Raw genomic sequence first — 16,418 nt, 5'->3', positions numbered from 1 at the left:
AGTAATATTCCATTGTGTAGATATACCACATCTTTATCCAGTCATCCACCAATGGACACTTAGGTGGCTTCCATGTCTTGGCTATCGTAAATAATGTTGCAATGAACAAGGGGGTGCATGTATCTTTTCAAGTTAATATTTTCATTTCCTTTGGATAAATACCCAGAAATGAAATTACTGGATTATATGGCAGTTCTAGTTTTAGTTTTCTGAGGCACCTCCATGCTGTTTTCCACAGTGGCTGCACCTATTTACACTCCCACCAACAGTGCACAAGGGCTCCCTTTTCTCCACACACTCTACAACACTTGTTATTTCTTGTCTCTTTGATAACAGCTATCCTAATAGGTGTGAGGGGATATGTCATTGTGGTTCTGATTTGTACTTCTCTGATATTAGTGATGCTGAGCACATTTTCATATACCTATTTGCCACATGTGAGGTAAATTTTGATGAGGACCATGGTCTTAAAATGTTTCCTTATATTTAACAAGGAAAAAAATGTTAACATCTTGACTAGTGACCAAAATTGGTATTGCCAATAAGAGGCATACAGACATGTAATGCCTCTTTGTGATTCCCTGAGAAGGACATATACCATTTAGGTAGTTAAGCATTAGACTATATATATATAAATATAATCATGACAAGAAATAAACTCCAAATGAGAAATACTCAGTTTTTGAAAAGGAACAATACTGTTTTTAAAATGTCAATGTAATAAGAGAAGACAAAGAAAGGCTGTGGAAATGTTCCAGATTAAAGGAGGCCAAAGAGACATGAAAACTAAATGCAATACATTATCCTAGATTGGATCCTGTACAGAAGGGTTAAAAAATGCCATAAAGGACATCATTGAAATCATCTGACAAAAGTGGAAACCAGAAGGTAGATTAAATAAATGTACTGTATCAATCTCAAATTTACTCCAACTGGTAACTGTTACGTAAGCGAATATTCTTATGGTAATGAAATACAGTTCAAGTGTACAGGGATAAGGGCCATGGTGTAGTCAAGTTACTGCAAAATGATTCATAAGACAACCAGTGCATGTATGTGTGTGCATATTTGTGTGTGTGTGTGTGTGTGTGTGTGTGTGTGTGTGTATACACAGAGAGAGAGGGAGAGAGAGAGGGAGAAAGGGAGAGGGGCACAATATGATAAAGCAAATAGGGCAAAATATTAACAAAAGGGTATATGGGTATTTGTACTATTCTTACTTTGGTGTGTGTGAAATTATTTCCAAATAAAAAGTTGGGGTTTTTTTTGTTTTTTTTTTTTTTTATGGTCTTGGTGCTGGGTGGGTCTCTTAGCAATGCTTAGTGTTCAGATCCCATGGCATATGGTCTATTCTCAACACAGCATCAAGAGTAATCCTTTAAAGAAGATGTGGCATGTATATATATATATATATATATATATATATATATATATATATATACACACATATATATGTACACACACACACACACACACACACAGAAATGGAATATTACTCAGCCATAAAAAAGAATGAAACAATGCCATTTGCAGCTATAAGGATGGACCTAGAGATTATCATACTAAATAGAGTAAGTGAGAAAAAAGACAACTACTACTTACCAAAGTAATATCATTTATTTGTGGAATCTAAAGTATGACACAAATGAACTTATCTATGAAACAGAAACAAACTCACAGACATAGAGAACAGACTTGTGGTTGCCAAGAGGGAGGGATGGATTGGGAGTTTGGGACTAGCAGATGCAAATTATTACATACAGAATGGATAAACAACAAGGTTCTACTGTATAGCACAGGGAACTATATTCAGTATCTTTGTAATAAACCATAACAGAAAAAATAAATAAATACATTTTTAAAAAAGAGTTAATCCTTTTAGGAGGGAGATCAAGAACGCAGAGTAGGAGGACACTGAGCCCACCTGCTCCCATGAACACATCAAAAATACATCTACATCACTGAAAACAACCTGGAAACTGGCAAAAAGGCTCTTCTACAACCAAGGCTGTGAAGAAAGATGCACATGGAGTCGGGGAGGAAGGGAGGAGAACCAGTTAGGTTGGGACCCAGGCCCTTAGCAGGGGACACAGAAAAGGAGGGGGATATCACACACAGCCTCAGGGAACCACCCTGGGAAGCAAGGGGTTTGAGCCACACACCAGGCACTCCAGCCCAAGGGTCTGACACCGGTAACACAATTACCCTTAGCTGGTTTGAAAACCAGTGGGACTTACTGGAGGGCTGTAAGAAACCAAGACTCTGCTTGTGAAGAGTATGCACACACTTACTTATTCCCGGGAATAGCATGGAGGCTGCAGACTGAAAACTGCCTGAGGCTCTGACCAGCTGCCTGCTCCAGCCTCTCCTGCTCCAGCACTGCTCTCCACTAGGGCGAAGGCTGTCATTGCTAAGGGGAGTGCACACACTTAAAGAAAAGGAAGCCAGCTTGGACCTGACTCTGCCTCTGAATAGCGTGAAGGCAGCCATTAACAGCATGCACATCGGGCTGCAGGCTGAAAACTGCCTGGGGCTCTGACTGGCTTCCCAGACCATTCCAGCACGCACCCCAGCCCACACCAGGCGCCTGCTCCAGCCCCTCTTGCTCTCGACTAGGGATGAGGTGCCATTGCTAGAGGAGTGCACACACTTAGAAGGATGGGAGCTGGCTCAGACCAACCCTCAGGGCTTGTGCTCCAGCACCTTGGGCGCCAGACCCCACCCAGACAGGATGGTGACTGCCACTGGAAGAGCAAAGGAAAAGCCCCCGCTCACACCTGGCTCTGGCTATAGCCCCTTCATCTATAGCCCTACCTCCCACCAAAGTGGTAGCTGCCAGCACACCCCAGGAGAAGACATGACCTATGCTCACTTCAGATCCAGCTCTCCCACCAAAGTGACTGGGCAAGCAGACTGCATAGGGGCAGTCCCACCCAAGGACACCCCTTCAAGATTGGGACAGGTAACCAATCTTATCACCTAACTCATAGAGACAGAGAAAGTTAAACAATATGAGAAAACAAAGGAATATGTTTCAAATGGAAGAACAAGAAAAAACCCTGAAAAAAACCCTAATGAAACAGACATAAATAATTTACCACATAAAGTATTCAAAGCCATAGTAAAAAGAATGCTAACTAAATTTGGGAAAAGAATGAATGAACACACTGAGAATTTTAACAAGGAACTAGAAAATACTAAAAAGAACCAGTCAGAGATGAAAAATACAATAAATGAAATGAAAAATGCACTAGAAGGAATGAACAGCAGACTAGGTGATAGAGAAGAACACATAAGTGATCTGGAAGAAAGAATAATGGAAATCACCCAATCAGAACAGCAAAAAGAAAAACAAATTTTAAAAAATGACGATAGCGTAAGGCACCTCTGAGCCAACATCAAGTGTACTAACATTCACATTATAAGGATTCCAGAAGAAGAGAGTGAGAAAGGGGTAGAAAATGTATTTGATGAAATTATGGCTGAAAACTTCTTGAAGCTGAAGAAGGAAACAGATTTCCAGGTACAGGAAGCACAGAGTCCCAAGCAAGATGAACACAAAGAGACCCACACCAGGACACATCATAATTAAAATGGCAAAAGTTAAAGAGAATCTTAGAGGCAGCAAGAGAAAAAAAAAAAAAGAGAGAGAGAGAGAAAAGCAGAAAAACATACAAGGGAATCCCCCTAAGGCTATCAGCTGATGTTTCTGCAGACGCTTTGCAGGCCATAAGGGAGTGAGTGGCATGATATACTTAAACAGCTGAAAGGAAAAAACCTACAACCTAGGATACTCTACCCAGGAAGGTTATCTTTCAGAACTGAAAGAGAGATAAAGAACTTCTTGGATAAGGAAAAAACTAAAAGATTATCAGTACTAAACCAACCTTACAAGAAGTATTAAATGGTCTTCTTTAAGTGGAAAAGAAAAGGCTACAAGAAGTAAGAATTTATAGGCGAAAAAAAAAAATCCCACTAATAAAGACAAATCATATAGTAAAGGCTGTGGATCAACCACTTAAATATTAAAGCCAGTATGCAGATTATAAAACAAAAAGAAACTGTAAAAGCAACCATAACCATAATAAACAGTAAAGAGACAGACATGAAGATGTAAAATATGACATAAAAAACACAAAATATGAGGCAGGGGAGTAAAAAACGTAGATCTTTTAGAATGCGTTTTAACTTAAAAGACTATCAGTTTAAGTCACGTAGATATAATTATTGGTCAACATATATGAACCCCATGGTAACCACAAATCAAAAACCTATAATAGGGCTTCCCTGGTGGCTCAGTGGTTGAGAGTCCACCTGCCGATGCAGGGGGCACGGGTTCATGCCCCGGTCCGGGAAGATCCCACGTGCTGCAGAGCGGCTGGGCCCGTGAGCCATGGCCACTGAGCCTGCGCGTCCGGAGCCTGTGCTCCACAACGGGAGAGGCCACAACAGTGAGAGGCCCGCGTACCACACACACACACAAAAAAACCAAAAAAAAAACCCTACAATAGATACACGAAAACCAGTAAGAAACGAACCCAAGCATACTACAAAAGAAAATCATATAACCACAATGGAAGAAACAAAATGAAGAAGAAATTAACAGAGAAGAACTACAAAAACAATTGGAAAACAAGTAATAAAATGGCAATAAGTACATACCTATCACTAATTACTTTAAATGTCAGTGGACTACAATTACTTTAAATGTCAAAAGACACAGGGTGGCTGACTGGATTAAAAAAACAAGACCCTTCAACATGCTGCCTACAACAGACTCACTTCAGGGATAAAGACACACACAGAGTGAAAGTGAGGGAATGGAAAAAGATATTTCATGCAAACAGAGACAACAAGAAATCAGGAGTAGCAATACACGTATCAGACAAAATAGACTTTAAAACAAAGGCTATAACAAAAGAAAAAGAAGAGCATTGTATAATGATAAAGGAACCAATACAGCAAGAGGATATAACATTCATTATCATATATGCACGTAATATAGGAACATCTACATACATAAAGCAAATATCAACAGACATAAAGTGAGAAATTGACAAAAACACAGTAATAGTAGAAGACTTTAACACCCCATTTACATCAAAGGACAGACAATCCAGAAAGAAAATCAATGAGTAAACAATGGTCTTAAATGACACATTAGACCAGTTAGAATTAATAGATATCTATAAGACATTCCATACAAAAACAGAATACAAATTCTTTTCAAGTGCACATGGAACATTCTCTAGGACAGATCACATGCTCGGCCACAAAACAAGTCTGAAAAAATTTAAGAGGATAGAAATTATATCAAGCATCTTTTCTGACCACAATAGTATGAAACTAGAGATCTATCACAGGAAGAAAAATGGGAAAAGCACTAACACATGGAGACTAAAAAACCAATGGGTCAATGAAGAAATCAAAGAGGTAATCAGAAAATACCTGAGGACAAATGAAAATAAAAGCACAACTTTCCAAAATCTATAGGACACACAGCAAAGAAGTTCTAAGAGGAAAGTTTATAGTGATACAGGCCCATCTCAAGAAACAAGAAAAATCTCAAATAAACAACCTAACCTACCATTTAAAGGAATTAGAAAAAGAAGAACAAACAAAGCCCAAAGTCAGCAGAAGGAAAGAAATAATAAAGATCAGAGGAGAAACAAATAAAATAGAGACCAGGAAAAAAAAAGAAAAAAGTTCAATGAAACCAAGAGCTGGCTTTTTGAAAAGATAAACAAAATTGATAAGCCCTTAGTTAAGCTCATTAAGAAAAAGAGAGAGAACCCAAATAAACAAAGTAAGAAATAAAAGGGAAGAAATTACAACTGATATCACAGACACAAAAAAAATCAGAAGGGAAAACTATGAACAGTTATATGCCAACAAATTGGACAATCTAGAAGAAATGGATAAATTCCTAGAAACTACAATCTTCTGAAACTAGACCAAAAGAAATAGATAATCTGAACAGACAGATCACTAGCAATGAAATTGAATCAGTAACCAAAAAACTCCCAGCAAACCAAAGTCCAGGACTGGAGAGCTTCACAGGGGAATTAAACCAAATACACAAAGAGGAACTAATACTTATCCTTCTCAAACTACTCCAAAGTACTGAAGAGGAGGGAAGATTCCCAATTATGAGGCCACCATTACCCTGATACCAAAACTAGACAAAGACACTACAGAAAAAGAAAATTATAGGCCAATATATCTAATGAATGTAGATGTAAAAATCTTCAACAAAATATTAGCAAACCAAATTCAACAATATGTAAAAAGGATCATACACCATGGCCAAGTGGGATTTACTAAAATGATGAAAAGGATGGTTCAATATCCACAAATCAATTAATGTGATACACAATATTAATAAAACAAAGGATAAAAATCACATGATTATCTCAATAGACTCAGAAAAAAACATGTGACAAAATTCAACATTCATGCATTCATGATAAAAACGCTCATCAAAGTTGGTATAGAGGAAACATCTCAACATAATAAAGGCCAATTATGACAACCCCATAGCTAACATCATACTCAATGGTGAGAAGTTTCTTCTCTAAAATCAGGAACAAGACAAGGATACCCACTCTCACCACTTCTATTTAATATGGTATTGAAAGTCCTAGTCACAGCAATTAGACAAGAAAAAGAAATAAAAGGCATCCAAACTGGAAGGTAAGAAGTAAAACTGTCACTATTTGCAGATGACATGATACTAAAGAAAGAAAATCCTAAAGTCTCCACCAAAAAGCTATTAGAACTAAGAAATGAAGTCAGTAAAGTTACAGGATCTAAAATTAATCTACAGAAATTTTTTGTCTTTCTAATACACCAATAATGAACTATAGGAAAGAAAAAACAAAAGAAAATCCCATTTAAAATCACATCAGAAAGAATAAAATCATAGGAATAAATTTAACCAAGGAGGTGAGAGACCTATACTCTGAAAACTAAAAAATACTGATGAAGAAAACTGAAGATAATACAAAGAAATGGAAAGATATCCCATGTCCATGGATTGGAAGAATTAATATTGTTAAAATGTCAATACTACCCAAAGCAATGTACAGATTTAATGTAATCCCTATAAAAATACCCATGACATTTTTCACAGAACTAGAACATATAATCCTAAAATTTATATGGAACCACAAAGACCCTGAACAGCTGAAGCAATCTTGATAAAAAAGCATAAAGCTGGACATACCACACTCCTTGATTTCAGACTATACTACCAAGGTACAGTGATCAAAACAGTATGGTGCTGGCATTAAAACAGACACATAGATCAATGGAACAGAATAGAGAGCCCAGAAATAAACCCATGTATTTATGGTCAATTAATCTTTGACAAAAGAGGCAAAAATATACAATGGGGAAAGACAGTCCCTTCAATAAGTGGTACTGAGAAAACTGGACAGCTACATGTAAAAGAATGAAATTAGAACATTTTCTCATACTATACATGACAATAAACTCAAAATGGATTAAAGACTTAAATGTAAGACTGGACACCATAAAACTCCTAGAAAATAGGCAGATCACCCTCTGACCTATGTCATAGCAATATTTTTTTGGATCTTTCTCCTCAGGCAAAGAAAACAAAGGCAAAAATAAACAAATGGGGCCTAATTAAACTTAAAAGCTTTTGCACAGCAAAAGAAACCATTAACAAAGTGGAAAGACCACCTACTGAATGGGAGAAAACATTTGCAAATATTTGCAAATGGTATGTCTGCTGAGGGGTTAATATCCAAAATATATAAACAGCTCATACAACTCGATATTAAAAAAAAACAAACAATTCAATTAAAAAATGGGCAGATGACCTGAATAGACACTTTTCCAAAGAAGATATACAGACGGTCAAGAGGTATATGCAAAAATGCTGAACATCACTAAGCATCAGGGAAATGCACATCAAAACCACAATGAGATATCACCTCACATCTGTCAGAATAGCTGTCATGGAAAAGACCACAAATTAAGAAATGTTGGCATGGATGTAGAGAAAAGGGAGCTGTTGGTGGGAATGTAAATTGGTGTACCCACTGTGAAAGCAGTATGGAGGTTCCTCAAAAAACTAATAACTGAACTACCATATGATTCAGCAACTCCAATCCTGGATATATATCCAAATTAATCAAAAATAATGTACATTATCACTTGCATGTAGAATCTAAAAAATAACACAAATGAATAAAACAACAAAAAAAGAGAAGCAGACTCACAGATATAGAGAACAAAGTAGTGGCTACCAGTGGGAAGAGGGATGAGGGGAGAGACAAGATAGGGATAAGGGATTAAGAAGTACAAACTACTATGTATAAAATAAATAAGATACAAGGATACACTGTACAGCACAGGGAATACAACCAATACTTTGTAATAATTTTAAATGGAGTATAATCTATCAAAAATATTGAACCATGGTTGTACACATGAAACTAATATTGTAAATCAACTATACTTTAATAAAAAAAAATTTTTTTAAGGGTAATCCTTTAGAAACATGACAAAGATGTGATGTCTTTCTCTGCTCAGAACCTTCCAATGGTTTTCCATCTCACTCAGAGTAAATGCCAAAGTGACTGAAGTGGTCTCCAAGACCTTACTTTTCTGTCCCAGATACCTCTAACCTAATCTCCTCCCACACTCTCCCTCCTTTCTTTGTTGTGCCACACTGGCCTTCTTGTCTTTGAATATGTCAGGCACACTTACATCTCAGGGCCTTTGCACTTGCTGCTCCTTCTGTCTAGAAGACTCTTCAGACACATATCTCACTCCCTTGCCTCCTTCAAATCTTTGCTAAAATGCCACCGTCTCAGTGAGGTTTTTCCTGATCACCCTACTTAACACAGGAACCCCTGCTATACCTAGCCTTCCCTATCCTCCTTAATTTTTCTGTACAGTATTTACTTGTTCCTTGAATACAGGGACTTTATATGTTTTATTCAATGCTATAACCCAGTACCTAAAATAGTGCCTAGCATATTTTGGACAATACTTGTTGAATGAATGAATGAACAAGACTGTGTGTACAAAAAAGCAGTAAGACAGACAGACAGCCATCAGGAGACGGAAGTGGCATCTTGTGCAGGGCAGTGGGACCAAGGGGCAGCCAGGTGGACACTGCCTGGAGTGGCACACAGGTGCAAGGCTACCTGCACAGTTGAATTTATTTAAATTAAAAAAAAAAAAAAGCAAGACATTCCTATAAGGTGACAGAGAATCAGGGAAAATATGGAAGATTTATTTATTAAAAATGGAATTTTAATTATTTTACAGTTATAATGGAAGATCACATTGGGTACTATTTATCGTTAAATTGTGACTGACTTAAGATGCTGAAGTATAGTTTATACCTGAAAAAGGATGAAGTAAAAAAATATACACCCATGACTTCTAGAAATACACCGAGGACAAACAGCCAGACTCTATTACTCTCTGCAGATTTATAGTGTTTAACCACAATTATGCCTCAGTACTATACTCACATCCTTTCATGTGCTCCTACTTCACGTCCTATCACATTCACCAGAGAGGCTGTGTCAAAACTTGTCATACTCTTGAAGACTCCAAACCCTCCCGTGCTCCCTCACTCTCAATAACCAACCTCTCCATTTCATTTACTGAGAAGATCAATGCAATTCTATCTCAACTCCCTCATTTACATTCTCCATTTCAATTTCTCTTTTATCAGCACACATTCTTTCCAGTCTAAGAAAAAGAAGAGTCGCTCCTTTGTTTGTAATTCTTTAGAAAAGATATATTCTTTAGAAAAGATATAAGTATGATATAAGGTCTGGGTTTGCTATAATTGCTTCAATTTCCATTTCACTTTAAAGCTAAAAACTCAATTTAAAAAGTGCTTTGAAGAACTGCTATATACAAGTAAATTATGCAAATGTGTAAAGAATAAGCAGTAATCCTCTGATTAACCTATTCAATTAACAGACAAATGTGCAATGTTAACTGCATAGTTTTATAATATCCTTAAAAAAAGAAATTCCAGGATGGTCTTTCCAAAAACATTAAGTTCATTAGCTAGTTTTATTGTTGGAATTGAACTGTTAAGCAGGTGAAAGAAATCACCAGCAGAAACCTTAAACACATCTAACATATAAATTACTACTATATTTCTTTATTGTTCAGCATTAAACGTATTACATCACTATTTTTACAAATAATTTTTAAGGTATTTTAATACCAGCCTGAGCCAGTTCCACATTGAAAGCTCTCAGTGCAAAAGCAGAGCTTCTGGATTCTGCAGGGAGTAGCAGGGAGCATAAATAGCCTTCATAATCTCGTTTCCTATAATAAATAAGCAAAAAAAGATAATTACTTTTCACTTTCCAAACTACACACAAAGAAATACTGACCAAAATGAACCGAAAACAAGGCTTCAACTCAAAATAGCCCCCAAGTTTCCTATATTTTATATCTGTTTCTCTACAATTATAAAATGTTTATCTGCTTCCAATCCCAGACCAGTTAAAATGAATAATCAATCTCTATTAATTTATTTTGACTTATATAATATATATATATATATATATAATTTTAACTGTTTCAGAATCACTTTGGTTTTAGTAAGAATTCAAATGAGTTACAGATATAGAAATCAAGAAAACAGTGCCAGCAAGTATTGGTATGAACTCACGGTTTTGAATGCATAGATAGATATATACATAAGACAAAGAGAACAATATGGGGGGTGTGTGGGAGGGTGCGCCTGTGTGTATGCGCACACACTCACACTTACTTCTATTTCCCTACAGCATCTGCTGACAAAGCCTAGAAACAATGATATCCGCCCCCATACCTGCAGTATCAGAGAACACACCTTGATTTCTCCACTGAAAGAAACTAAGGCTCCTTGAAGGAATGACTGTCTCCAGGGCTGGTGGAAGGAAAATACCAAATAAGCCTGAAACATCTTCTTGAGCAGAAAGTAAACAAATGTTCAAAGAATGGAGAGACTTGTTAAAAGGACAAAGAAATTGGCTTGATGAAGTTCTATTGCCCAAGTCTGGGACAATTTGAGCATCAAAAAAATAATGACAGTAAAAGATTGTAACAGGACCCAATGAGCTCATACCAACATAAATGAATGAATAAATGCAAAGAGAAGGAAAAATTTGACAACCAGTACAATGCCAACTGATAAACCTAGAAGACATGATTGAATTTTTAAAATCACCACTTGATAACCATCAAAGTAAAAACGGATTCAAGCAAATATCACTAAATGTCTGAAAATGTTAAACAGGTAAAAGTTTGATAGAAAAAGAATATTTACATAGTATTAAAGTATCTTCTCACAAAATAAATATTATTTGCTAACATTCTTATTAATTTACAAGGGAGAAACCTGAAAGACACTTGAGAACCAAGTAACAAAAAGTTCACTCCACAGTAACAGGATAAATCAACACCATGTGCTTTCTGACAGATACTGAGAAAAGAACAGCATAACTTCTGTAATATTCCTGCAAAAATTGTGTAAATCATGAGTAAACATTAAATAAACCCAAACTGAAAGTCTACAAAGTAGCCTGTCCTGTTCTCTTAAAAAAAAAAAAAATAGTCAAGTTCATGAAAGATAAGGACTGAGAAACTGTTCCAGATTGGAGAAGACTAAAGACACATGACAACTAAATGTAGCACGTGATCCTGGATACACAGAAGACATAAGAGACTAATTAGCAAAATGTCAATGGAGTCTGTGGATTAGATGGTAATACTAGATCAATTTTAACCAAAATAAAAGGGGGGTAATGGGGCATCTACATCTTATTCTCAAGTGGTTCAAAACGTTAACAGTGAGGGAATTTGGGTGAAGAGTACATTGCAGCTCTGTGTACTATTTCTGTAACTTTTATGTGAATTTGAAATTACTTTAAAATGAAAAGTTAAAAATATATAATCCTTAACTATATTCATTCTAGGATGACTTAAGTATAAAGTGCTTACCAGGGCTTCCCTGGTGGCACAGTGGTTAAGAATCTGCCTGCCAATGCAGGGGACACGGGTTCGAGCCCTGGTCCAGGAAGATCCCACATGCCGCGGAGCAACTAAGCCCGTGCGCCACCACTACTGAGCCTGCGCTCTAGAGCCCATGAGCCACAGCTACTGAAGTCCATGTGCCACAACTACTGAAGCCTGCGTGCCTAGAGCTGATGCTCCACAACAAGAGAGGCCACTGCAATGAGATGCCCACGCACCACAACGAAGAGTAGCACCCGCTGACCACAACTAGAGAAAAGCCTGCGCACAGCAACGAAGACCCAGTGCAGCCATACATACATACATAAATATAAAGTGCTTACCAGACTGCCTATTGACAAGCCTACTTTCACTGTAATACACTGGAACCTTAATATAACAGCATTTCCTATAAAACAGTACTCAGTATAAAATGGGTCCAACCTCATTCCACGGAGTTTAGGTTTGAAATTCAGACTACTCCCACTTTTCAATTGGTTCACACTTTGTCCTGCAGCTAACAGAGACCTTAAACCTTCACAATTCCCCCAACTTCCACATAAACAAAAGGGAGAGATCATGAATAGATAGCAGTAACCTTGTTATCACAAGACAGCTCTACTAAAAAATCTCACCATATGCGGTTTCAGCTACAATATGGAGAGTTCAGACAAAACTTTATAGCTCATACTTGTAAATATATACAGATGTAAACATTTCTAAATTTTATTTTATTATAAACAGTCTCTAAACTTCAAAAGTGTTTAAAACACGTGAAAGTTAATATGAGACCGTAAGAAAACACTGAACAGGAATCAAACTACAATCTTAATTTCCATCATTCAACTAGTTATTGACAGAAATGATACCAGTCATGTGTATTTCCTAACTTGAAAAATGAGGCTTGATATTCTACCTGTTTCGTATCTCCTTAAAAATAACCAACATGTGAAATACTTCAAGTTTCTTACACGAAAATGAAAAATGAAATGAAGACATAACAGAACTGTAACAGTCTCTGGGAAATAAGATATTCTACACAGCTAATGGTTTGCCCTGTTAACAATTTTTAAAATACTTTGGAAATTTTTCTAAACAATATTACCCTCTTCTTTACATTAAATAGGATATACTATTTTACCATTTCTTCATCAATCAGGATCATTGTTATCAACGTTGATTACTGGTATACAAGGATAACCTATAAATAGCTAACCAAGGTCCAGTTACCTAAGAACTGTTCCAGATAATGAGAAATGCTATGCTATGATGGCTTTATACAGCAGCAGGGTCAATAACCTTTCATTCATTCATTCATTCAAATATTTATTCAGTGCCTAGCACGTGCCAGGCACTGCGCTAGACACTGAAGATAGGTATAGACTTCAATCTAGCAGGGAGAGACAGACATATGAGAAGTAAGCTTATCTAGTGCCAGGACTGCTATGCTAATTCCATGGACCTGTGCCACTGAAGCACAAAAGAAGAAGTGGTTCCTCAGTGAGGCTGGAGAACTGCACTTCCAGATATCACCACTGACACCTCCTCATCTTATTATAACACTAATCCCAAGGCCTGAGGTGGTGCTCCTCAAACCAAACCCCAAGAAGCCTATGTAAATTAGGCTTGAGATTTTCCCAGGAACCTTGATTCCTAGAAGATCCTCGGCTGGCTAATCTGAAGTTATAGCCTAGTATCTTGTCTGATATTTGGAGGCCTTGCATAAGATACATGTCCAAAACAACCCTGCACACACAATTTCGGAGGCCAAATCTTGCAAAGATTAATGGACAATTAGAAGTTAAACGTTCTAATCTTCCTTTGAAGTTCATTTTGTTTTTATTTTAAACTATTTATTGAGCATTTGTTATGTACCAGCATTTTTATATACATCATGTAATTTAATCCTCACAACCATGTTATAAAGTAGAAGTAGAAATCTACTAATGAGGAAATAGCTGACTCTTAAAGTAATTAACTTTCCCAAGTGACAGAGCTAGGATTAATAAACTCAGATAAGGTCTGCCTGCTGCCTGCTTTTCGATAAATCGCTAGAGTCAACAGCCTCCATTCCACCTAAATACCAATATGGACAGATTAAGTATCTGGCCATTTATAAACATATATTTGAGAAAAGCTGTTATGTGATATCCACAGACAATTTCTAAAAGAATATATAAGAGGGCTTCCCTGGTGGCGCAGTGGTTGAGAGTCCGCCTGCCGATGCAGGGGACGCGGGTTCGTGCCCCGGTCCGGGAAGATCCCACATGCCGCGGAGCAGCTGGGCCCGTGAGCCATGGCCGCTGAGCCTGCGCGTCCGGAGCCTGTGCTCCGCAACGGGAGAGGCCACAACAGTGAGAGGCCCGCGTACCACCAAAAAAAAAAAAAAAAAAAAAAAAAGAATATATAAGAAATTAGTAAGAGTGATTCAACCCTGGATAGGAAAGTTAGGATACTACTGGTGTCAAAGAAAAATTGCACTGAACGAGTGGATATGGATGGTATACATTTTGGTAACTTAAATGTCTTACCATCAAAAAATGATAACTTAAAAATTATATAGATGAATATAATCTTTTTGGCTTTTACAATTCTTAACGACCCGATTTCCACTAATGCTACCTTGTTTCTCCTACAAGCAATCAACAAGTAAATAAGGTGGGGTAGGAACACTATTTTAAAAAGTGATTAAAAACGAAACAAAACACTGAAATGCATGGGAATGTTGTCGTTATGCTACATTTTGCTACAATGGAATTCAAAAAAATTGGATATACTAGCCCAATCAAATTCAAGATAGTTTAACTATTCTAGCACTTCTCAGAAGTCCTTGAGACCAGGTACTTTGAGACTTTTTGCCACTGTTACGAGTTAAGGGCAGCAAAAGGGCAGCGGGGGCGGGGCCGGGGGGTGGTGGTGGTAAGCCATTCACTCCTGAAGTCAGGCCTGGATTCCAAGGCAGGCCCCTGCCCACATGTACCAGGTAACCTGATTCATCCAATTTATCCCGCAAATGATTAACAGCGACTGCTATGTGCTGCTATACCTTTCGCGTGTTACCAGAATAACTGACTTTATGAGGCTTAGATTCCACTGAACTCAGGTAAATTCCATAATCTCTCTAAACCTTCATTTCCATGTCTGCTAGATGAGATAATAAAGTTTATACCGTACTCACTGTATCCCTGCTTTGCGCCAGGCATTGTTCTAAATGCTCTAATCCACATAACTGTAAGTGGTAGGTCTACAACTGTTCCCTCACACTTTGTAACGAAAATTAGATAATTTACTTGTAAACTACTTTGTATAGTGCCCGACACATAGGAAGAACTCAAAGTTAACTACTGCTTAATCGAAATTAGTTACTAGCCATCTTTCGAATTTTAAAAAGCTATTCATGCAAAGCGTTTAATTAGGTAGAGTTAAGGCTCGGGCAAGGTGACAGACGAAGGCATTTTGCCACAAATTTGTGACCAGTGTGAAAGCTCCTGTTGCCTCACTGCCCCATCAACCCGAGCTCACACGCTGAGGGACACAGGGAAGGTGCAGGTCCGCCCCGAGGCCCGCCGCGCCCACCAGCGTCCCTTTCGGCCTGCTCCCCGACCTCCTGGCCGGGGGCAGTCCGGCTCGCTCACCGCAGCAGCTCCAAGCAGTAGCGGTCAGTGCCCGAGATGCCAGGTCCGCTAACCGCGGCCACGCTCCGCCCGGACCCCGCGGGCTCCGGGAGCCGCCATGCGTGCGCCCACAGGCCCCTGGGCTGCCGGCAGCGGCACAGGCCGCGGACGCCGGGCCGTAGCGGGCCCCACGCCGACAGCAGCGTGGAGGCCGCCATGACAGGGACGCCGCCGTGCCCTTCGACCTCGCGCTGTTAGCGCGCGGACACGCCTCTCCTCGCCACGCCACGCCCCCGGCAGCTCTGTCTGCGCACCTCTTAGTGGCGGGAAGGAGACCGCTGGGCGCCCGTCGGAGATGAGACAGGTGTCGCTGTGGTCCCCTGCATCTGCGCCGCCGCCGCCGCGCTCCTCGGCCTTATAGGTTCCAGGAAAGCCCCGCCTAAATTCGACGGATCTCGCCCGGGCTCTCCCCCTTCCTTCCAGGTTCTTCTGAGGATGTATTGATATTCATCGAGGCAGTAGGAAAGAGAATAATTTGACAGTTTACTACCTTGATTTATAACTTTTAAACCCTTATTCACATGGTATATGAGCCTCTTTTGGCACTCTTACCATCAGGCCCCTCAAATATTATCGTTGGGTCTAGTTGCCACGACCTGACTTGGTCCAAGCCAGCAGCTGCCTACATTTGTTTCCCAGTAACACCTCCTGCCTCCAGATTTGACCAGATTTTTCGCGCTGCAGCCACACTTGTTCTTTCTAAAGGGTGCCTCTGATCATGACCCCTCCCTGCTTGAC

General features: G+C 38.7%; 1 protein-coding gene across 10 annotated transcripts in view; it reads right to left on the bottom strand.

Moving 5' to 3' along the window:
- Positions 1-15,876, bottom strand: part of NDUFAF6 (NADH:ubiquinone oxidoreductase complex assembly factor 6) — a 40,625-nt gene extending 24,749 nt beyond the window's left edge. For 3 of the 10 annotated variants that reach the window (XM_032610304.1, XM_032610305.1, XM_032610306.1), the window contains exons 1-2: positions 15,642-15,847; positions 10,233-10,332 (exon numbers count right to left, since the gene is read on the bottom strand). In XM_032610304.1, the coding sequence (XP_032466195.1) occupies positions 10,233-10,332; positions 15,642-15,838 (297 nt within the window). In that variant the 5' untranslated portion in view covers positions 15,839-15,847. Of the gene's footprint in view, positions 1-10,228; positions 10,333-15,641 lie in introns of all 10 variants that reach the window. The other 7 variants (XR_004346515.1, XR_004346514.1, XM_032610311.1 and 4 more) reach the window with 7 other exon arrangements.
- Between the last annotated feature and the right edge of the window lie 542 nt (positions 15,877-16,418).

Source organism: Phocoena sinus, chromosome 17 (assembly GCF_008692025.1).
Source record: "Phocoena sinus isolate mPhoSin1 chromosome 17, mPhoSin1.pri, whole genome shotgun sequence".
Lineage (NCBI taxonomy): Eukaryota > Metazoa > Chordata > Mammalia > Artiodactyla > Phocoenidae > Phocoena > Phocoena sinus.
Note: the sequence above shows the minus strand (reverse complement) of the source record. Positions and strands in the feature narration are given on the sequence as shown.